The sequence below is a fragment of the Trichechus manatus genome, unplaced genomic scaffold, assembly GCF_000243295.1.
Source record: "Trichechus manatus latirostris isolate Lorelei unplaced genomic scaffold, TriManLat1.0 scaffold00289, whole genome shotgun sequence".
Taxonomy (NCBI): Eukaryota; Metazoa; Chordata; class Mammalia; order Sirenia; family Trichechidae; genus Trichechus; species Trichechus manatus.
This window is the reverse complement of record NW_004444225.1, coordinates 560580-585647: the sequence shown is the minus strand read 5'-3', so window position 1 is coordinate 585647 and position 25068 is coordinate 560580. Positions and strand designations below refer to the sequence as shown.

At 36.3% G+C, this 25068-nt stretch overlaps 1 protein-coding gene across 1 annotated transcript in view; it reads right to left on the bottom strand.

Moving 5' to 3' along the window:
- The window catches only part of PIK3C2G (phosphatidylinositol-4-phosphate 3-kinase catalytic subunit type 2 gamma), a 417122-nt gene that overhangs the window by 59099 nt on the left and 332955 nt on the right, over positions 1–25068 (bottom strand). The window contains exons 26-28 of the mRNA XM_012559647.2: positions 18636–18825; positions 18016–18137; positions 14380–14488 (exon numbers count right to left, since the gene is read on the bottom strand). Coding sequence (XP_012415101.1) covers positions 14380–14488; positions 18016–18137; positions 18636–18825 — 421 coding nt within the window. The remainder of the gene's footprint in view (positions 1–14379; positions 14489–18015; positions 18138–18635; positions 18826–25068) is intronic.

Below are 25068 nucleotides of genomic sequence, written 5' to 3'. Positions count from 1 at the left end.
CACTTAAAATAATAAAAATAGTAATGGTATGTTCTGGGTTTATAGATTTTAATGCAGATACAGCCACCGGATGTGTTGATATACATATGAGGAAACAGAAGAGCTGCATCAACAATATACAATTTAAAAAATCTCAGAACAACATGATTTACTTTGGAAATATTTATTTATTTTAGGCCAATTATGTTTTGTTTGGTTAATCTTAAAATTAGTTTCATTTCTTGAATATAAACAAAACTGGCTGTACATCTGAATCACTTACATTATGAAGAAACAACACAGATACCTACTTATAACCCTCTACCTAAACAATCAGCATCTTTTCACAATCTCCCCAAGTTACCACAGAAAATTGATCACAAGGTACTATTTCGGTACCCCTGGCCAGATAGTACACAATGTAGGCAATCAACAAATATTTGCTGAATGACCAAGAAAGTAATTAAAACAAAAAACCTGGCAATATGTCTGTGCTCTACAGTGCCCACATCTAATTTTTGTTGATTTGGGATTCTATTAATTTGCTGTTGTTATTGTTAGGTACCAACAAGTCGGTTCCGACTCATAGCGACCCTATAGGACAGAGTAGAAGTGCCCCATAGGGTTTCCAAGGAGCAGCTGGTGGATTTGAACTGTCGACCTTTTTGGTTAGCAGCCCAGTTCTTAACCACTATACCACCAGGGCTCCTTCTATTACTATAGCACTACTTTATTTTGTAATAGAGACAGGGTAACTGATAAGAGATGTAGGTTACATCCTCGGTTAAAGGAAGTTATCTTATTGTTTTCTAAATCCTCACTGTGCCTTGGTGGTGCAATGGTTAAAGCACAAGACTGCTAACCGGAAGGTTGGTGGTTGAAACCTACCAGCCATTCTTCAGGAGAAAAGACCTGGAGATCTGCTCCCACAAAGATTCCAGCCTAGGAAACCCTATGGGGGCAGTTCTACTCTGTCCTATAGGGTCACTATGATTGGGAATCAACTCAAAGCGTGCAACATCTTTGGGAGACAGCATGCTTATAATTTCAAGTTCTCTTAGTATGAGAACATTATGAGACAATATTGGATTCCCCTTCTAGAAACTCCAGTGTCAGACGATGATCGAAGCATTCTCACCTGTAGCATTTCTAGGATCTGTGATTTCACAATATTATCTAATGTTTGATAACATAAATGTTCCTGCTTTTTTTTTCTCCTTTCTTTTTTCTTTTCACTAAAATCCTAGACCTTAGTTCAATCCAAGATAAAAACAACGTGATGTCTGAAATTTCTTCAGCCTGTCTATCCCCAAATACTGACCAATAGAGATGAAAAACACCTCTCCTTGGGGCCTCTACCAAACCTTAATCCACTGCCTTCTAGTTGATTCCAACTCATAGCAACCCCATAGGGCTTCCAAGGCTGTAAATCTCTGCTGAAACAGACTGCCACATCTTTCTGAAACAGACTGCCACATCTTTCTCCCACTGAGCCGCTGGTGGTTTAGAACCACTGACCTTTCGGTTAGTAGGCGATCGCTTTAACCACTGCATCACCAGGACTCATAGGGGCCTCTATGGTAGTACTTTAATTTAGCACATTAGCAAATGTGAATGCGATGGAAACTGCAACCTACATATTTGGTGGTTTTGTTCATATGTCTCTATGCAACAATGAGTATGATGGGCAACAATATTCATTAAGCTTTGCTGTGCTAAATAATGGAGCCTTGGAGGTGCAGTGGTTAAGCGTTAGGCTGCTAACCAAAAGACTGGCAGTTCGAATTCACCAGCTGCTCCTTGGAAGTCCTATGGGGCAATACTACTCTGTCCTATAGGGTCACTATGAGTCAGACTTGACTCGATGGCAATGGGTTTGTTTGTTTTTAGTTCAGTGCTAAATAACACATTTGCAAGTCTCCCCTACTTGTGTATGTCTGCCTCCTTTGCTTTCCCCTAGTAACGGTCCTCTGCTAATACTTCTTTATTCATCCATTCTGTGAGCTTTCACAGCAGATACATTTAGAAGTTTTCTATTATAGCCTGCTACTGTATGAAGACCATCCTTAGAAACCCTATGGGACAGTTCTACTCTGTCCTATAGGGTCGCTAAGAGTCGGAATCGACTTGATGGCAATGGGTTTTTTTTTTTTTTTTGGTATGAAGACAAATTCCAATGTTCACCCTACTGACACTGTGACCAGAACTCAGATGTCTCTCTTCTTTGTACTTACTTGCCTCTACTTAAACAGGTCAAACCTGACACTTTCCATGGTTACTGGGTATTTTGCCATTCATCCTGAAAAGGCATTATCTTCAAACAATCTTAATACAACAGCAAGGCAGCCCTACACCAGCAAAAGTGACAAACCCATATACCATCCCTTTACTGCTTTCTCTTGCAGATTACTACCATATCCACGTGGCCCTGACTGGAGGGCTGCAAGTCCATAAGTGAATGGACATGACATTAAGAGAATGTCAGAGTTAGTAAGGGACATTAAGATGTTAGGATTGCATGTTCTTGAACATGCAAAAGCACTTGAAACCCAATGAAATGAATCAAGCTGCTTTGATAGTATAGGGAAGAAGCCTCTGTTATAACTCACTATCCATTACCCATTGACTGAGGCAGTAGACCAAATATAGTTTTTAAATTTTATATAATTTATACTGAGAATGCAAGTACAATAGTCTAAATTCATGCATATGCAATCTATGCATAATAATTTATTACAGTCCAGCTTTCCTATTGTTAAACAATGTTTTCAACTATTCTTTTACATCTTTTCTTCCTCCTACTGATTTTACCATACCTTCAGTTTCCCTACTATATTACTCTGTTCCCACGATGAGCACATACTGCCTGTTTCTTTTCTTTACTCATAAACTGAAACATTTCGAATGTGCTCTAAGTGATCTTTCTGAAGGGCACAATCATGACCTGGCCCTGTTAATGCTCACCCTTTATTAACAGGGCCAGGCAGCATTCCTGGGCTTGGCACTAGGTAACATGGTGCCTGTCCCAGAGCTGGCAACTGTCAGGATTCCCAAGGTCATTCTCTGCTAAGCTAGAGGTTTATTCTTGGGGTTCCTGCAGGATTATACACTGGAGTGAGGAAAAATACTAAAATTACTATTAATCTTTATTTTCTAATATCAAAAATTTTTTCTAACTTTTCCATTTTTTAATGTTTTAAAACTTTATCATTTTTTGCATGGTAGCTTATGCATAAAATGTACAGATAAACTATATATTTTGGAAGCATAAGCAAATCTTTTAAAAAGCTTGTAGGATATAAAAATAAACAAGTTTAGAGACCATTGCTAAACACATTTCAGATGTAATCTTTCAATTCTTTAGGCTTTGAATAGCAACATAAATTGTATAATCTATTGTACGCTAGTGATTGTTATTCATTTTTCATTCAAAACTGTTTGTTAAACATTGATAAGAATGAGTAATTGTGCTGGATCTGGGGTAAAAATTGAATATAGTCCTTAAGTCAGATCTAGGGTAAAAACTGAATACCATACAGTCCTTAAGTCCTTTAAGTTTCTGAACAAGAAAAAAGCATGTAAACATAATGAGTACCATGTCCTAGCAGTTCTCTTTGTCTAGCACAACTTTCCCCTGATCTGTATTTATTAACTCCTACTTATCCTTTAAGGAACCCTGGTGGTGTGGTCATTAAGTGCCTGGCTGCTAACAAAAGGTCAGAGGTTAGAACACACCAGCGACTCTATGGTAGAAAGATGTAGCAGTCTGCTTCCGTAAAGATCACAGCCTTGGAAACCCTATGGGGCAGTTCTACTTTGTGCTATAGGATCACTATGAGTCGAAATCGACTCCATGGCAACCAGTTTTCTTTTAATAACTTGAACACCATATGCTCTGGGATGCCTTCTCTAATTCACTTAATTGAGTTAAGTACACCTTCTTACATGCCCTTGTCCTTTGATACAAAACCACATCTCCAGCTGAGAGTCTGCCAGCCTTGAAATAATATTGCAGCACAATGTTCTTGGGTCCATATTTACTAAGAATCAAGAATATAGTAGGATACCTGAGTACCTACCTTCTACATTGTAGGCCAAATGACTGACCATGTTTAAACTGCAGGAGCGGGCGGGAAGGAGAAAAGGAAATTGTGTCTACAGTTTGAGCAACGGGTCTCAAACAGTGTGCATCAGAGTCCCCAGGAGGAATTGTTAAAACACAGACTGCTGGGCCCCATTCCCTGAGTTTCTGGGTAAGTAGGTGGGGGTGAGAATTTCTTACAAGTTCCCAGGTGATGCTGCTGGTCCAGGAGCCATGCTTTGAGAACCACTGGTCTTAGAAACTATGAGCCGAGCCATTGCGGTCGAGTCGATTCTGACTTATTGCGACAGAGTAGGACAGAGCAGAACTGCTCCACAGGCTTTCCAAGGAGTGGCTGGTGGATTTGAACTGCTGACCTTCTGGTTAGCAGCTGAGCTCTTAACCACTGGGCAACCAGGGCTCCAGGAACTGTGAAAGGGACTTAAATCTTTCATCTTTTGCACCTTGACTGTATGCAATCCAATGTAGTCATTATTGAAAGTTCTGTTTTTTTCCCAATCTTCTTTAGAACTCCTGTGATATGAATTTTGGGATTTTCTTCTCTTAGGTGTGTCTATTCATCATCAAACCACAATATTACCCAACTGAGAGGCACAGCAATAAGGTGATGTACTGAATTAGGGAATCTACTTCACAGTTAGTAGGTGGTTTTGAATATATGTATTAACATATTTTATTTTTAAATTTCAGTAAGGTTTCTTTGACATATATTGATTTAATCAATTACACAGCATGTTGTTGTGTGCCACTGAATGATTCCAACAAACTGCAACCCTACAGGACAGAGTAGAACTGTCCCATAGGGTTTCCTAGACTGTAACCCTTATGGGAGCATATCACCAGCTCTTTCCTCCTGTGGAGCCACTGGTGGGTTTGAACTGCTGACTTTTCAGTTAGCAGCCAGGCGCTTAACCATTACGCCATGAGGGCTCCTCATACAGCATGTAATTAAAGAAATTTAAATCACCATTGTAGAAGTAATCTCATCTAAAAATCTTTCCAAAGCTCTAAGTGGAGAAGAAAGGTTGTTGAATTGACAGCTGAGAAAAATAGTGTTATCTGATGCTTTATTAAGTCCAGGTTATGGGATCAGTTGTCATCCTCTTGTTACAATGCTGTCATTTACTTTAAAACACATCTGCATATACAGCATGATATTATATATGTGTTTCTTAGGTCAATGTATATCCCAAGTGCTGCTGGCATTTAATCAAGACCTGCTGCCATTTAATCAATGGTCTGTTAATGCCCCAGTGAAGAATGCACTATCGGGGGCTGTGGGCTGGGGCAAGAGAGGGCAGGTTTTCAGTACTCTAATCAGGAAGTATATACTAGAGGGAGTTAGTACAAGTGCTTTTGTGATTCATTCATAATGTGATAAACGTGGATATTTCATAATTAACATACAGAAAGTCAGAAATAGGTTATTTCTAAAAATAGTGACTTGTTGACTAGTATGATTACTATTAGAAATGACCTCTCATTAGTAACATCAAAGGTATTAAAGATATGTGGATTAGCTAAAAATATTCTCTACTCTTACATAAAAAGGTGTAAAGATCTAAGTAGTCTTGTACCCTTAACCCTTAGGAATCATGTCCTAAATGAATCCCTAAATGAGCCTGTGTGTATCTAAAAAACTCTGGAGGAGTCTGTTAGCTTGGTGCCTACCTCTGAAACTTAACATTTGTTTCCCAGGAACCTTTCAAGTAAGATGGTGACAGGAGTGCCTCACAGTAAAAGAGCTATAGCTCCTTTGAGTGTTCAGAAGGAATGGTAACAACTGTGTGTGTGTGTGCATGTGTGTGTGTGTATGTGTGCAAAAGGGGAATTTGAAGCCTTCTGTGACTCATATGAGAGAGGAGGGCAGAATCAGTATCTGGCATTCCTCTTCAATGTTTAAGGCTATTCTCAGAATCACTTGTGTGTAATACCAAATGGCCCACCAAGAAATCTTGAAATATTTTTGGAATGGGAAGTGACAATAGACTTAGGTTCTCCAACACAGTTACCTATGAGAGTGCAGAATGGGATTGGGGATGCAAATTGGCAATGTCTCTGAAAGATGATATGGCTGAAGACTGCAGTTCTAAACTCTTATTTTTGGTGACAGTATATTAGACAATTTAGCCTAAATCTCTTGCTGAGAATAATTGGAACAGCTAGCCAATTTGTCTTCTTTAACTATGCTTGAAGGCATGAGAGAGCGAACAAGATAATGAAGAATTACTAGGCTAGGATCTGGGGAAAGACATAGGTTCAGGAATATGAACTTGGATTTGGCATTGCTTTTCCTTTGTGGGTGTTTGCTGATTCAGGTTGGAGAAGCTGAGAGGGTGAGAGGTTGAGCAGCACTTTTGATTGTCTTGCAGTGCTAACAGCAAAATAAATGGAATCCAAAGCTGCCAAGCAAGGTCTTAGCGAATCTGCCTCACTTTTTGTTTGAACCCCAAATGGCTACATCTGAGGAGTAAGGATGATCCAGAAATAGGCCCTCACAAGGGCTACAGTTCAGCTTGGAATAATCTGAATCCCTGAAATTAAATTTCAGCAATCCTAGATTGTTAATGTCCCCAGGGGCTTTGAAGAAGCAAACATAAATCTTCTGTAGAAAAAGATAATTGTATATCTTGTAGGAAAGTCAGAGTTAAAGGCAACCTAGCCTCAAATTATTTCTGCAAAGAATACTGTAGTCCAACATTTGTTCAAAAACCAACCAACAAACAAACAAACAAAAACAACAAAAACAGGCTTGGAAAAAAACAAGACTGTATGAATGAAAACCAGAAGAAACAACAGAAACATACACACAGTGGCTCCCAATATTTGAGTTTTCAGAAAGATTTTAAAATAACTATTCTTAGTATTTTCAAAGAAATAATAGAAAAGAGTGATGTTTTCAGCAAATAACTAAAAAAAAGAAATTTTAAAATTGAAAAATATAATCACTGAAATTAAATACTCAAAGAATAGGTGTAACAGTATATTAAACATAAATAAAGAGATAATTAAACAACCCAGAAGATAGGCCAAGGAGCCCTAGTGGCACAGTGGTTAAGTGCTCGGCTGCTAACTGAAGGGTCAGTCGTTCGAATCCATCAGTCACTCTGTGGAAGGAAGATGGGGCAGTCTGCTTCCGTAAAGATTACAGTCTTGGAAACCCTATCGAAGCAGCTCTACTTTGTCCTATAGGGTCACTAAGAGTCAGAATTGACTTGACAGCACACAACAATGGAAGACAGGTTGGAATAAGCTATTCAGAATGAGGCATGGAGAGACAAAAGGAGGAAAAAATACAAGAGTAAGTGTATGAGACATAGAGTATAGTGTGAGAAGTTTTAACATAGCTGATTAGAGTCCCAGAAAAAGAGGAAGAGGTATAAGCAATATTAGAAGTGGTCATAACTGAGAACCTTCCGAATCTGATGAAAGACATCACAGCACAAATACAGAAAAAGCCCTAAAGCTACAGTGTGATAAACAGAAACGAAGTCGAATCTGAACGTACTATAGTAAAATGACTGAAACCTCAAATTTAAAGCAGCTAAAGAAATAATATTTTCAAAGAAGTAACAATTAGAACAGATGACTTTTCAACAGAATCTATAGAAGCTAGAAGACAATGAAATTATATCCTTAAAGTGTTAAAATCACTGTTACCCAAATACTATAGTTAGCAAAAATATTCCCTGAGAATGAAGACAAAATAACAACAGTTTTAGACAAACAAAAATTTAGTGATCTTGTCCACAGCAAATCCACATTAAAGGAAATACTAAATAATCTTCTTCAAGTGGAGGGACACCAATTCCAGATGGAAAGTCAGAGTCACAGGAGGCAATGAAAATTAAATATAAGGGTAATGCTAGACAAATACGGATTGCATAAAATGACAATAATAATGTCTTACTAAGTTTATAGATCAAGAAACAGATGTACATTATTAGTATAGGTATCAGACTCAAGTAGTAAATATACTTAAAGTGTTCTAAGGACCTTGTACCATGTGGGAATTGATAAAAACACCAATTTTGTATTAGACTTAAGTCAAGGATGCATGCTTTAATCTCTGTAGTACTTCCTAACAGTAAAAGAGTGTATAAGTTGTGAGGCTGAAGAAGAAAAGTGGAATAAAACATTTTTTAAAAATTTGAAAGGAAAAAACAAATACATCAGATGGGCTGAAATACTTAGTGAAATATTACATATACATACATACATATATACGTATATATATCAATTTCTATATCAATGACTGTATTAAGCATAAATAATTAAGTAATCCAATTCAAATCTAAGGATTATATCACTAGATATAGAACAGAACCCACCATATGTCACTTACAAGAGTGACAATTAAAATATAAAGTACAGAATGGTTGAAAGTAAAATGGTAGAAAAAGTTATGTCATGAAAACATTGACCGAAAGAAAGCTGGTATGGCTATGTTAATATCAGATAAGAAAGATTTTAAAACAAAATAGAAATAGATGAGACACATGGATATTAGTGAAAGTTTCACTATACTAGAAACAGATAATAATTCTACATGTGAATGATCCTAATAATTTAGCCACAAAATATGTAAAGCAAAAATTAACAGAAAGATAAAGAGAAGTAGTCAAATTTACACACACAGTGAGAGATATCTAAATATAGCTATTGGTAACTGATGGTATAAGCAAACAAAAATCACTGAAGTTTTAGACAATTTGAACTAGTACTCATATATAGAACACCACATTCAGCAAGTGTAGAATACAGTCTTTTAAAATATTGATCTAAATGAACCATATGCAGGGCCATAAAACTAGTTTTCAGAATCGAGAAGTACTAAAATTATACAAAGTATATTCTCTGGCTATAGTGAAATTAGGCTAAAAATAAATAATGAGAAGAGGAGACTCTATTGGAAAAATTTAAAATATACTGTTTAATAATCCATGGTCATAGGAGAATTCACAATGCAAGTTTTATAAATCTTTGGAAAAAACAAAAAAGAAAACATAATACAGTGTATCAAAACTTGCAGGATGAAATTACATCTTGATTGGGGGGAGAATTTATAACTTTAAATGTTTAAGAGAGGTTAGATTGAAAAGAAACAAGTAATCATCTGAAGAAGTTATAAATAGAAGAGAAAATGGCAAAAGCCACCAAAGGCAGCAAGAGGAGGAGAATAACAAACAGCAAAAAGAAATACAACAGAAAAAAATTACAGAGGGTCACTAAAGCCCAAAATATCTTTTGTTCTCTGTAAAAAATATTAAAATTAATAATCCTAATTCTCTGTCAAGACTGATGAAAAATGAGTAAATGACATGCACCAGGGATGGAGAAAAGGGCATCACCTCAGATCCTACAAATGTTCCAAAGATTACAAAAGGAAAGTATGAATAACTCTATGCCAAAAAATTAGTACAAATTTCTAGAAAACTATAACTTAACGAATAAGCCCAAGAAGAAACAGAAAAAGTGAACTGTCCCATAACTCTTAAATAAATTGAATCTCCAGACCTCAATGACTTCACAAATTATTTTAAGACATAAAACCAATTTTACATAAACTTTTCCAGAGTATGGAAAAAAAGCAGAAATGCTTTCCAACTAACATTATGAGGCCAGCATATTCTTGATTCTGAAACCTGGCAAGGACATTATAAGAAAGAAAAATTGCAGGCCAATCTCTCTCATGTACAAAGGTAAAACCAAATAATAAAGAAAACGTTAAATCCAGCAATTCATAAAAAGGATAATACATCACAACCATGTGTAGTTTATCTAATGCAAATTTTGTTTAAAATTAGAAAATCCATCTATGTAATTTATCACATTAACAGAACAAAGGAGAAAAACCATTGATTATCCTAATAGATTCAGAAAAAGCATTTGATAACATTCTTTACTATCAAACTTAACAGCAACCTAGTAATCAGAGAACTTTCTTAATATAATAAAGGGTATCTACAAAACCCTACATAATTAATGAAGAAATATTAGAGACTTCCTCCCTGAATTCAGGAATAAGACAAGCATGCCCATCATCACTTCAATTAGAAAATGTATTAGAGGGACTAGCGAGTGTAAGAAATAAAACATTTATTAAATATTAAAAAGGAAAAAAAAACCTCTGCCATTCTTTGCAGACAATAGCGTTGTGTAAGTAGAAAAAAAAAAAAAAGAGATCAACTATTGAAATTAAAGTCAACTTAGTTACACCAACGTTCATTATAGCATTATTGACAATAGCCAAGGGGGGCAATAAGCCAAGTGTCCGTTAAAAGATGAATGACTAAACAAAATGTGGTATATCCATACAATGGAATATAGTTCAGCTATAAGAAGAATGAAGTTCTGACACATGCTACAACATACGTGAACCTTGAAAACATACGAAGTGAAATAAGTCCGACTCAGGAGAACAAATATTGTATGATCAGAATTGTATGTTATATCTAGAATAGGCACATCATAGAGACTAACGTAGATTAGTGGCTCTCAGTGGCTGGTGGGAGAGGAGAAGGGGGTGTGATGGCTGAAGGGGCACTGAGTTTCTGTTTGGGATGATGAAAAAGTTTTGGAAATTGACAGTTGTAGTGGTAGTACAACATTGTGAATGTAATTCATGTCGCTAAATTGTACACTTAAAGTGATTAAAATGGAAAACTGTTATATACTATCACAATAGCTTTTTTTTTTTTTAAGTGTACTTAGCCAGGTTGTTGGATGAAACATCAATGTACAAAATCAGTTGTATCTATGTTGCTGTGGTTAGCTGCCATCAAGTCAGCCCCCAAAGCATGGTGACCCCACGTGTTACAGGGTAGAACTGCTTCTTAGGCTTCGTTGGCTATAATCTTTATGGAAACAGATTGCCAGGCCTTTCTTCTGTAGAGCTGTTGGGTGGGTTCAAACCACCAACCTCTGGGTTAGCAGCCAATCGCAAATTACTTAGGTCACCCAGGTTCCTATGTTGTATCTATATACCAGTGAAAAATAGAAAAATGAATTTTTAAAAGGTACCTTAATATCTAGGTTAGCAAAGTTTAACAAAATATTTGTAAGACCTCCATGCGCAAAACAATAAAACACTGCTGAGGAAATCAAAATAAATCTAAATAAGTCCATGATAACGTATTGGAAGATAATTAAGATGCAACCTCAATTAAAATCCCGATTGGTGTTTGCATGGAGCTGACAAAATAATTTTAAAATATACAAGTCAAGAAATCAAGAAGTTCCAAAATATGTTTAAGAATAAGGGTAAGGTAAGAAGAATTACTCTGTTAGATATCAAGACTTATTATAAAACTACAGTAAGGAAGACAGTTTGTTGGCACAAGGATAGACAAAGAGATCACTGGCACCAAGTGTACAGCCCTAGATGGATACTTGAATTATCCCAAAGGTGGCACTGCAGAGCAATGAGGAAAGAGAGGCCTTTAAATAGTGTTGAGACAGTTCAACATTTACATGAGAAAACAAATAATAAAATAAAATAAATCTGAATACCATACACTGAAGTCTCTTCCAGACTGATTGATTGTATACTTAAAAGTGAAAAGCAAAACAGTAAAACTTCTAGAAATTAATATAGGAAACTACCTTTATGATACTGAGGTAGGGTATGTTCTTCTAGATATATAGGAAAATGTTGATACATTTTACTACATTAAAATTAAGTTTCTGCTTATCAGAAATATGAAAAAGGAACAAAGGGCTTCTATCCAGAATAAATGAAGAAATGCTATAAATCAATAAAAGAGTGTCAAATAACTCAGTAGAAAAATGGCAAGAGACTCGAACTTGTAATTCACCAAAGAGGATATTCAAGTGACCAAAAAACATGTGAAAAGGTGTTCACTCTCATTAGTAACCAGGAAAATACAAACTAAAAAATGCAATGAGATGCACAGTCACCAGAATGGCTGAAATTAAGAAGACTGGCAATACCAAGTGTAGACAAGGTTATGGAAAATCAAAATACTTACTCATTACAAGGGAAAGAGTAAAATGGTCATTATCTATAATGTTAAAAATAAGCATATCCTGTGATCTGGAAATTCTACTCCCAAGTATATGATCAACATATATCCACTAAGAGACATACATGACACATTAAAAGACCGTTCACAGCACTGGAGGCACTCCACATGTCCATACAGAGAGAAGTGTACGAATGAATCGTGATATATTCATATAACAGAATACTATACAACAATAAACATACACAAAGTACAGCTACGTGCAACAAAATGGATGAATCTCACAAAACAGTGTTAAGCAAAAGAAGCCCAACACAAGAAATTACAAACTCTGTCATTCCATTTATGTATTTCCCCCCCCCCGCCCCATACACACAAAAAACCTAAACCAAAACAAAGAAAACCTGTGAAAATAAAACTATTTGCATCGTTAAACTATAAAGAATACAAAGAAAGAGACTCAGGGTTTAGCCACTGGGAGGGGCCACCAGAGAGGCTTCTGTACTGTTGGAAATGTTCTGTTTCTTGAGCTTGGGAGTGGTCTATTGCATAATGAATCACTGCAGTGTTGTTTTAAAACAGCAGCAGTCATTTTATTATCGTCTCTCAGGGATCTGGGGTTCTAGGGTCTTCTTGCTTGTGATTTCTAATAAGGTTGCAGTCATTTGGTGCTGAGGCTGGAGTCATCTTGAGTATCTGTCACTCACGTGACTGGAGGGTGATGGTGGCTGTGAAGTGGGACCTCAGCTGGTGACTGAACAGCTACTGCTCCTAGGCTCTCTCTCTCTAATCTCCAAGTGGTTTCTCCACCTGGATGACTCAGGGTAGCTCAGCTTCTTAGATGTCAGCTGAAGGCTCCCAGAGTGAGCATCCTAAGAGGTACTGGCAGAAGCTGCATGTTGTCTTCTACCCTAACTTGGTAGCCATGAAGGATCATTTTCACCATCTTTGATGAGTTACAAAAACCCTCTCAGGTTCAAGAGGAGGGGACATCGACTCCTTCTCTTGGAGTATGGCAAAGGATTTTCAGACATGTTTTGAAGCCACAGCATGGTTACATGGATGTTTTCTTTATAATAAAGCCTTGAACTGTCCAATTTTCTTTCATAAATTTTTCTGCATGTTTTATTTTATAATTTAAAAAGCTAAAACAAAACAGTGTGCTCCTAATCCAATAAGGGTCAGGATCTCCTAGAGTGGTGAGAGACATTGTGTTCTTACTGTTTTTAGTTCCTTACTACTCTCCAAGCTTAGCTTCAGCTCTTCACAATCTGGCCCCAGCCTCCTTGCTGGTTTTATCTTCCTAGCACAGCTTCCTCGCAAGAAGGTTGAGATTCAACAGAATTGTGTCCTTGCACTTTTCCATAGATCCCTATGGTAGGCAGAATCATGGATCACCAAAGATGCCCACATCTTAATCCCCAGACCTGTAAATATGTTACCTCGTGTGGCAAAAGGGACTTTGCAGGTAAGATCAAAAATCTTGAGATGGGGAGACTATCCCGGATTATCTGGGTTATGGATTATCTGGGTTATGCAATCACAAGGGTCCTTATAATGAGGGAGGCAGAAGGGGCAGAGTTAGTGAGAGTCAGAGATGGAGATGTGACCAGAGAAGCAGAGGTTGCAGTGATATCACTACTAGAAGGGGGCCATTAATCAAGGAATGCAGGTGGTCTCTAGAAGCTGAAAAAGGCAAGCAAACAGATTTCTCCCTAGAGCTTTTAGGAAGAACCAGCCCTGCCAACACCTTGATTTTTGCTCCATAAGACCCGTTTCTGGACTTCTGACCTCTAGAAATTTAAGAGAATAAATCAGTGCAATTTTAAGCCACTAATTTGTAGCAGTTTCTCACAGCAGCAATAGGAAATGAATACAATCTCTTACTTTTTTTCCCACTTACAACCTTGCATATACTGTTTTGTTCTACTTGAAACACTCCCCCAGGCCAACTCTATTAAATCCTGTTCAGTATTAAAGACCCAGTTCATATACTTGCTTTTCCTGAAACCTGCTTATCATCACAGTTGGAAGTAATTCTCAATCTTCTAAAACTCTAGGACACTTTGTAGCACTGATACTCCACTTATCATATATTACTTCATTGAAGTTATTTGAAGCCAAGGTTTTATAGCTTCTTTGTTGTTCCATAGTTCTTTGTTCAGGGATTTTACACATATTACACATACAAGTTTTTCGAATGACTGTAAGTCTGAAAGAATACTACCATAAAATATTTTTAAATCCTTCCAGTAATAATACATGAAACACTAGATATTTTATGTAAAAATGTAAAAGTAAATTATAACATACATTTGCAACTTCATCCAATCCATTTAATATCTGTTGCATGTAACGATTTAGATCTCTGAATCTTTTGTGGTCTGAATTTGTAAAAGGTAAGTGCCACCAATGAGGAAACCTGTTTTAAAAGAAAAAAAATGTATCTTCATTAGTTTGAAAATTGGCTTCTGTATCTTAGGATTGTTCATGAAGTCACAGTTGCATCAGACAGAAGGGCCAATACAAACATTTTAAAAAGCTGTAGTATATACAATTGATCCTGAGAGTTTTATTAATACAGCTGTGGTTTCTTGTACTATTTTAACTGCTATTAATATTGGTTTAATTTAATTTACTAAATTATTTGTCCTTTTTACTGTATTTATGACAGACCATACATTTTTGTCCTTTAAGCACATGTGGGGGCTTACTTTCTGAAGTTAATGATCCGTAATTTTCAAAAAGGTCAGTTTGTATTGTTTCTTCTGGATTCAACGGATACATTGCTACACTAACTAAATTAAACATTTTAAACCCTGGCCTCAGGGGATCACCTAGATAGTGATGACTCAACTACTGAGTGACATATGCTTCCATCTGGTCTTAGTCTCTTAGAACAAAGTGGCACTTTTCCCTGGAGTCTGACTTTGAGAATTTCCTCTACAGTATATGGGTTAGGTTTGACCAATTATTGGGTGGGATGACGTATTAATGGTAGCATCTGGCAACACATCTTTGCTGGTTAAATGCACCCTTTTAGAAACTATCTTCCTCTTACTGCAGTCCTGCTGCTGCCTCATTCATACCTCTGCTTCTTGGTCAGGACTACTGGGCTACCTTGCTTCCCTGGTGAAAGGAGTATGGGGGAGAGTGAAGAGTTGTCAGCAAACACACAGAAGTATGGTAACAACTTCAGGCCACCTCAATCCACCGCTCCCTCTTGGAAATGTCAGGGAAGTCCAAAATTCTATGTTTGTGTATTTATATAGTTCACATTTTTTAAAAGTCTTTTGCAGCTCTAAAGCTTCAGTAATAAAAATTTTCATCTTTAGCTATCATGAAAACTAATACCAATATGCAATTAATAAAAATATGGAATTTATATATTTATTAAATATAAAAATTAAAAACTGTTTGGAAATGTATTTGATACATAGATGGATTGGGCTGATTTAAAAAATTAGTGCATATATCTGTGGATGAACTTCCTTACTGCTACAATAAAACAGGATTCAACATCTATTCTATTCTATGTATAGATGTATGTACTAAAAAATCATGTTTAGAAATAAGTCCACGAGAACTGAGGAATTCTGCTATAGCACCAAACCAAAATCCGTTACTGTTAAGTTGATTCCGACTCATAGCGACCCTATGGGACAGAGTAGAACTGCCCCATATAGTTTCCAAGGAGCAGCTGGTGGGTTTGAACTGCAGACCTTTTGGTTAGCAGTCATAGTTCTTAACCACTGGATCACCAGCTCTCCATAGTGTCATTTAATTGTTTGAAATATTTTTGAATTATATGCCAAATATATCATAGTGATCAGTTATTGAAAATTATTTTTCATGGTCTTTCATCTGACAGTTCTGTCATGCACTCCCTCAATGATATACAGAACAAAGATTGGTAAATACCTAACTTGAAATAGATTTGATACCTGGTTATTAGAGTAATTAACTTTTCAACATGAACACCAATATTTTGATTTGCCCTTTTCTTTGGTCCTCAGAGATTTTTGCACCTTGAAACAATGTTACAAAATAAGATACTGGATGACTGGATAAGAACAACAGCGAAAGCAGAAGAGAGACTGGAAATTGACCCTTCTCAAGGAAATAACTAAAGAAGACCACTGATTTTAAGGAAGATTTGCATGGTCGTGTAGTCTTGGAAGGTACCCCAGTGGTCAAATAGCCCGACGTGAAGATCACTGTTATACGCTGTAACTGATTTGGATTTTATTCTTCGTGACTCTGACTTTCTGATCATACTTCCCAGACTAGGTTTATATAATTTTCATAGGGTTTCTTTTATTAAATTTAGGAGTCAGAGGAAATCTTGCCCTCATCCTTCATTTATATGCAATACCGTAAGCCTTAGCCCCTTTGGGAGTATAGGCATACAAATATTGTTCAGGGCACACAGGACTGAATGTTCCTCCTCTCCACAGATTGCTTGAATAGTTTTATAATTAATTTAGGTACCATTGCCGGCCAAAAGTTATGAGCAAAGCAGAATCTTCACTAAAGCTGAAAATCAACAGAGGTACATGGAGAAAGATTATTAGCACTTTTAAAGTTTTATGTTACACTTATATCTTGGGGAGGTGAAAGTTTAGAATGGAGAAATTTTTAAAACAACACAAAAGGGTAACCATTTAACAAGGGTTAACTTACATATGATTAATTAGTAGGGTAGAGTAGCAACCACTGATGTGGAATTCAATATTTGAAGCCAAAGTTTGAATTTTTTTTGTGGGCAACTTTTTTTCTTTTTTAACTCAAATATTCTATCAGTTCATTTTTGTGAGTAATTCTTAAACCTGATGTACGTTTAAAAGTTTCCAGAATGTGACTTCCTCCTCAGTCTCTTGAATGTGCTCTTTCCAGTGTCTTGACTTTTTGATGTTTAAAGCATCTGTATTTAAAAATCTCTGTGGCATCTGCAAGTATAGTTTTTTTCTCTCATGGATGTGAACTATGCAATTATCTATATTGCACATATCTCTCCATCCACTGATAACTTTGCTTATATTTATATATTCAAAGGTGAATAAACCTGAAAGTCTAGTAAAAATCCATGCAGGCAAAGTTCATCAGGTAAGGTATGGACATTCACATTACAAAAGGACCATTTACCAACAGAAATTCCACTTTAAATAAAATAACTTTTGATTTACCTAAGTTCTAATGACACAATTTCTGAGGAGCTCACCTTTTTAAAGTCAAGATACACCCTTGTTACACATGGCAGTCTGCCATCTAAATTCAGCTAATTTTAAAAAATGGATTTTAGAAGGTTTATTTGAACAGACATTATTTTCATTATATTTTTAGTTGGCTTATGCTTAATATTTTTCCCATTAGAATATGAACGGAAGCAATGATTTTTAGAATTGCTTCAAAATAATATAATAAATTAAATTTAGATACTCCAAGCCAAAATTGACAATTAATGACAACAAAAAGTGAGTTATTAATGTACTAATTGATATTAATCAATTTTAATTATTTTTATATAGAAAGTAAATATCTCAGAGCTTTTTATTGCAGCTATTGGTTGAAAGAGAAGATTTATCCAATTTAGTTCTGTATTCTCTATCTCAATTTTATTCATATAGAAACAACTGAAAAGATTAAATTTAAAAATAGGCAGACAAAACAATTTACATGATAACTGATGAAAAAGCAAATAGGTTCTGAATTTTTCTGTTCACAAAATCAATGGCTGGAAGCAAAAAGAAAATTGCAGATCTTGTTTTATTTTATGAGACAAAAGGTTCTTCACTCTGAGAGCAATACAGACTCTCTGCTGAGACTGGTCGACGGCACTGGAGTTAGAATACTGGATTGATCACAGATAGAAAATACCACAACCATAATTTCCCTTTGCTTGAGAACAAGTACTAAGGGCAAAATAATGTGGGCAGAGCAGTCCCTTACTCTGGAAGAGTCAACGATGCAAACTGCTTCTGAAGTTGATTGTGAAATTTTGAAAACTGGTCAAATGATTTTTCTGTCAGGCTTGTTTGATTGTTACTGCGTATCACCTGGATCAGATACAGCTGCATAAAGCAAATAGACAAAAATTAAAAGACAGCAATGTCCACCTGCAATACTTTCTAATATATTCTAAAATTTGGCTTCATGTAAAGTACACAAAGCAAGACCATTTCTGCAAAAAATTACCACAAAAGCTAACAGATGCAACTTTTAAAGGCAGAATTAGCTATAAACACAACATATAAAGATATCATCAGCTGATGTGCTGAGAACAGACTGTCTAATTTCTGCTGTTCTTTTCTTGTGGACACTGTAGTTAGCTCTTGATTTATATTCTACCACAGGGCAGGAACTGTTCTCTTTGATGCTTCTCTACTAAGAGCTCCGGTTGTTATGATTTCTCTTTATAACATCCTCCTTAATGGCACTTCTGCTCAAACTCTGATTTTTCATTTGCATAGTAAAAAATCATGGTTTAAGGAAGGATAAGTAGTATAGTGAAAGGAGATCTGAGATGAAGTAAATGATACTTAAGACTAGATGACAGACTTGATACTTACATGACTGTGTTTCTTGCTGAATCCTAAAATTGTTGCTCTTTGAATTGACCTGGCTGTACTTAGCATAGAGGACTCCCGGGGGAAAGTCTGTGAAGTAGATTTGGCAGGGCTTACGGCTGACATTTGTGCCAGTGTGTGGATCAAATTATTCAGTTTAACAGGGAAACACTCCAGACTTTCCTTTATTTTCCTAGAGAAATGAAAAAAGAAAAGACAGTAACATTCCCCTGCGTTCAATCATTTCACTTAAACTATTTTGTTTCCTTGTGCTTGTTAGATGTGAGGGAAAAATCCAAGAACCATGTATATTTATTTGGAGTCCAACTATTAAAAGTTATTTATAAATTCCAATTTTACATACTGAGTGGTCAGAAAATATAAAAGAATCATGGTAAAATATAAAACTATATTTGTAATATTGTTTTTTGGTGTTTTTTAGGTTTTATTGTTTTTTATATTTGAGGCTCATTCTTTTTTTAAAATAATACTTTATTGAGTTTTGGTGAAAGTTTACACAGCAAGTTAGGTTCTCATTTGACAATTTCCATACAACTTGTTCACTGACATTAGTTACATTTATTGGAATGCATCAACATTCTCTTTGTGTTCAGTTTGTTCCCTTCCCAGTACTCCAGTTTCCCTGCCCCCTTATCTTCTCATCTTTGCTTTTGAGTAATTGTCGACCTTTTGGCCTCTTATTGATGGTTTTCAAGTAGGGAACTGATCTTATGGGTAATAGCCTTATTCTGTATGCCATTCTGCTATTTCACTATAAGGTGATCTCGGGATAGGCTTGATTCTAGGTCTAAAGAGTGTCTCGGGATGATAGCCTCTGGAAGTCCTCTGTTCTCTACCATTTTCAGTTTTTCTGACTTTTTTTTTTTTAATAAAAATTTGAGTTCTGCTCCATATTTTTCTCCCATTCTATCCAGGACCAACTATTGTGACCCTAGGCAGAACGGTCACTGGTAGTAGCCAGGCACCACCTAGTTCTTCTGGTCCCAGGGTAGATGAGGTTGTGGCTCATGTAGACTTGTTTCTTCTCTGTGCTTTTGGTTAACTTCTTACCGTTTTGCTTCTGGAGAGTAGAGACCCGTAGTTGTGTCTTGGATGGCTGCTCACAAGCTTTTAAGACCAAAGACACTACTCACTTCACTAGGATGCAGATCATGATTTTTGTGAACTATGTTATGCCAGTTGAGCTGTTTCATGAGAGTATGGTCCTAAGCCTTCAAACCCAGAAAATCAATGCTGGAAGGTGGTTGGTTATGTGTAAGGAGTATCCGTATTTGTGTCTTCGATGAAATATGTGCCTACACCCACATATGTGTATTTGTATGTACCTGTAGATACTTTTTTTGCATGTACCTGTAGGCTCCAGGAATTGATGGAATACCAATCGAGATGTTTCAACAAACGGATGCAGCACTGGAAGTGCTCACTTGTCTATGCCAAGAAATTTGGAAGACAGCTACCCAGCCAACCTACTGGAAGAGATCCATATGTATGCCTATTCCCAAGAAAGTTGATCCAACCTTATGTGGAAATTATCACACAATTTCATTAATATCACACGCAAATACAATTTTGTTGAAGATCATTCAAAAGCAGCTGCAGCAGTATATTGACAGGGAACTGCCAGAAATTCAAGCCGGATTAAGAAGAGGATGTGGAACCAGGGATATCACTGCTGATGTTAGGTGGATCCTGGCTGAAAGGAGAGAATAGCAGAAAGATGTATACCTGTGTCTTATTGACTATGCAAGGCATTTGACTGTGTGGATCATAACAAGTTATGGATAACACTGTGAAGAATGGGAATTCCAGAACACTTAATAGTGCTCACGAGGAACCTGTACGTAGATCAAAGGTAGTAGTTTGAACAGAACAAGGGGATATTGTGTGGTTTAAAGTCAGGAATGGTGTGTGTCAGGGTTGTATCCTTTCACCATACTTATTTAATCTGTATGCTGAGCAAATAATCAGAGAAGCTGGACTATATGAAGAAGAACGTGGCATTAGGATTGGAGGAAGACTCATTAACAGCCTGCAGTATGCAGATGACACAACCATGCTTGCTGAAAGTGAAGAAAATTTGAAGCACTTACTAATGAAGATCAAAGACTACAGCCTTCAGTATGGATTATACCTCAACATAAAGAAAACAAAAGTCCTCACAACTGGACCAATAAGCAACCTCATGATAAACGGAGAAAAGATTGAAGTTGTCAAGGCTTTCATTTTACTTGGATCCACAATCAACACCCATGGAAGCAGCAGTCAAGAAATCAAAAGACGCACTGCATTGGACAAATCCACTGCAAGAGACCTCTTTAAAGTGTTGAAAAGCAAATGTGTCACCTTGAAGACTAAGGCATGCCTGAGCCAAGCCATGGTGTTTTCAATTGCCTCACAGGCGTGCGAAAGCTGGACGATAAATAAGGAAGCCCAAAGAAGAACTGACTCCTTTGAATTGTGGTGCTGGTGAAGAATATTGAATATATCACGGACTGCCAAAAGAACAAACAAATCTGTCTTGGAAGAAGTACAACCAAAATGCTCCTTAGAAGCAAGGATGGCGAGACTATGTCTTACATACTTCAGACATGTTATCAGGAGGGATCAGTCCCTGGAGAAGGACATCATACTTGGTAAAGTAGAGGGTCAGCAAAAAAGAGGAAGACCTCAAGGAGATGGATTGACAAAGTGGCTGCAACAATGAGCTCAAGCATAACAACAATTATGGGGATGGTGCTGGACTTGGCAATGTTTTGTTCTGTTGTACACAGGGTTGCTATGAGTCGGAATGGACTCAACAGCACCTAACAACCACAACAACAACAGGGTATATACACAGGAGTAGGATTGCTGGATCATAGAGTTGTTCTATTTCTAGTTTTCTGAGAAAGCACCATATTGTTTTCCATAATGGTTGTGCCATTTTACAGTCCCACCAGCAATGGATAAGGGTTGTAATCTCTCCACATCCTTACCAACATTTGTTGTTGTTGTTATAATTTTACCACTGCCATTTTAGTCAGATTAAGATGCTATCTCATTGTAGTTTTGATTTGCATCTCTCTAATGGCTAATGAAAAAGAGCCCTGGCGGTGCAGTGGGTAAGTGGTTGGCTGCTAACCAAAAGGTCACTGGTTTAAACCCACCAGCCGCTCCATGGAAGAAAGATATGGCAGTCTGCTTCCATAAAGATTTACAGCCTTGGAAACACTATGGACAGTCCCTGGAGAAGCCCATCATTATTGGTAAAGTAGAGGGTTAGCAAAAAAGAGGAAGATCCTCAATGATATGGATTGACACAGTGGCTGCAACAATGGCCTGAAACATAGCAGCACTTGTGAGAATGGCGCAGGACCGGGAAGTGTTTTGTTCTGTTGTACATAAAGTTGCTATGAGTCTGAGCTGACTCATTGGCACCTAACAATAACAACACAGTGGTTAATGATCATCTTTGCATATGATTGTTGGCTGCTTGGATGTCCTCTCTGCTGAAGGTTCTGTTCATGTCCTTTGACCATGTTGTGATTGGGTTGCTTGTCTTTCTGTTGTTGAGCTTTTGCAGTTCTGTACAGATTTTAGAGATTTGACTCTTATTGGCGAAGTCATTTCTAAAGATTTTTTTCCAGTCTGTTGGTTGTCTAGTTACTCTTTTAATAAAGTTTTTTTTGATGAGCGTAAGTTTTTAATTTTTAAGAAGTCCCATTTACCTACTTTTTCTTCTTCTATTTGTGTATTGGCTATAATATTGTTATCCTACTGTTACAAAAGATTAGATTCCATAGTTTTTTCCCTATGTTGTCTTTGAGGAATTTTATAGTTTTAGGTGTAACAGTTAGGTCTTCAATTCATTTTGAGTTAGTTTTTGTGTATGGTGTAAAGTATGGGTCCTGTTTTCAACTTCCTGCAGGTGGATACCCAGTTTTGCCAGCACCTTTTGTTAAAGAGACTGTTTGTGCCTAACTGAATGGACTTTGACCACTTGTTGAAAATCAGTTGTCCATAGATGGCTGGGTTTAATTCTGAGTTCTCAATTCGATTCCACCGGTCTATGTGTCTATCACTGAGCCAATACGAGGTTGTTTTGATTACACTGACTGTATAGCATGTTTTGATACTGGGGATTGTGAGGCCTCCTGCTTTGTTCTTTTTCTTCAATATTGCTTTGGCTATTTAGGGTTTCTTTCCTTTCCGTATGAAATTGGCCATTAGTTTTTCCATTTTGGGTAAAGAATGTTGGGATTTGTAGCGGGATAATTGTAGATTGCTTTAGGCGTAATTGACATTTTCACTGTATTAAGTCTTCCATTCCGTGAGCACAGGATGTCTTTCCATTTTTGTATGTCTCTTTTTGTCTCCTGTAGTAATGTTTTATAATTTTGATTTATAAGTATTTTATGTTCCTGGTTAGGTTAATTCCTAGGTATTTTATCGATTTGGAAGCTACTGTAAATGGTATTGCTTCCTTGATTTCTTTTTCATAGTTGTTTTTGTTAGCGTAGAGGAGTTCAACCGATTTTTGTGTGTTAATCTTGTACCTTGCAATGTTGCTGAATTATTCTATTCCAGTAGTTTTCTTGTGGAATATTTAGGGTCTTCTATGTATAGGATCATGTCATATGCAAATAGAGAGTTTTATTTCTTCCTTTCCGATTTAGATACCTTTTCTTTCTTTCTTTCTTGTCTTATTGCTCTGGCTAGCACTTCCACTACAATGTGGTGATAATGGGTATCCTTGTCTCAAAGGAAAGGCTCTCAGCTTTTCTCTGCTGAGTATAATGTTGGCTGTAGGTTTTGCATATATGCCCTTTAATTTGTTGAGAAATTCCCCTTCTATTCCTATTTTGCTGAGAGTTTTTATCAGGAAAGGGTGTTGAATTTTATCGAATGCCTTTCTGCATCAATTGATATGATCATATGGTTCTTTTCCTTTGTTTTATTTATGTGGTGGAGTACACTGATTGATTTTCTAGTGTTGAATCTCCCTTATAATCCTGGTATGAATCCCACTTGATCATGGTGTATGATTTTTTTGATATGTTGCTGAACTCTTTTGGCTAGAATCTTGTTGAAAATTTTTGCATCTATGTTCATAAGGGATATTAGTCTGTCATTTTCTTTTTTTTTTTTTGTGATGTCTTTTCCTGGTTTAGTTATCAGGGCTATGCGGGCTTCATAGGAAGAGTTTGGTAGTGTTCCTTCCTCTTCTATGTTTCAGAAGAGATTGAGTAGAATTGGTGTGAACTCTTCCCTGAATGTTTGGTAGAATTGTCCAGTGTAGCCACCTGGTCATGGGCTTTTTTTTGTTGGCAGTTTTTTGATGATATCTTCAATTTCTTCTTTTGTAAGGGTCTATGTAAAGTTTTTACCTCTGTCTGTGTTAGTTTGTGTAGGTAGTGTGTTTCTAGAATTTTTCCATTTCATCTAGGTTTTCAAATTTGTTGCAGTACAGTTTTTCATAGTAATTAGTTATGATCTTCTTTATCTCTGTTGGATCGGTTATAATGTCTTCAATTTCATTTTTGAATTTGGTTGTCTCTTCTGTTTTTTTTTCTTTTGCCAATCTAGCCAGTAGTTTGTTTATTTCATTTATCTTTGCAGAAAACCAACCTCTGGTTTTGTTGACTTTTTCTCTTGTTTTTCTATTTTCAATATCATTTACTTCTGCCCTGGTCTTTATTATTTTCTTTTTTCTGGTAGTTTTTGGCTTCATTTGCTTTTCCTTTTCTATTTGTTCAAGTTGTTGGTCTAAGTTAACGAGGATCATTCTTTTTATAATTTAATTTTAATTAATATCTATTTGAAATATTTACATAATTCCTAAAGTTAAATCTACAAAATGTATATTCAAAAAAGTCTAGATCCTATCCCTGTACACTCCACCCAATTCCTTTGCTCCTCCTATATTTAAACATTTAAAAAATTACAGTTCAACATTCTTTGTTTCAATTTTTTAGTATTTAATTTTATTTTTGTATATATGTGTGTTACCTTCCCAACTATCTTAGAAAAAAAGAAGCATACTATACTCAATATATAAGTATTTCATATAAAATGTTTTGTACTTTGTGGTTTTTTTGGGGGGGAAACTGGACCTTTCTGTTTATTTATTTATCCATTAAAGTAGGTTTGCATTTTTATTCTAATGGTATGATAATATCTATATGCAATGCCCTTGGTCCTTCTTTTATTTTGGTTATTTTCTTTTCTTTTGATTCTCTATTAGAAGAAATATTGAAGTCAGCTAGTAACCTAGTAACCTTGTTTTTTTTTTTTTTTTTTTTTGGTGAATTTGAATTTTATTCTGCATTTTTCTCCCATGCATGGTATGATAATATCTATATGCAATGCCCTTGGTCCTTCTTTTATTTTGGTTATTTTCTTTTCTTTTGATTCTCTATTAGAAGAAATATTGAAG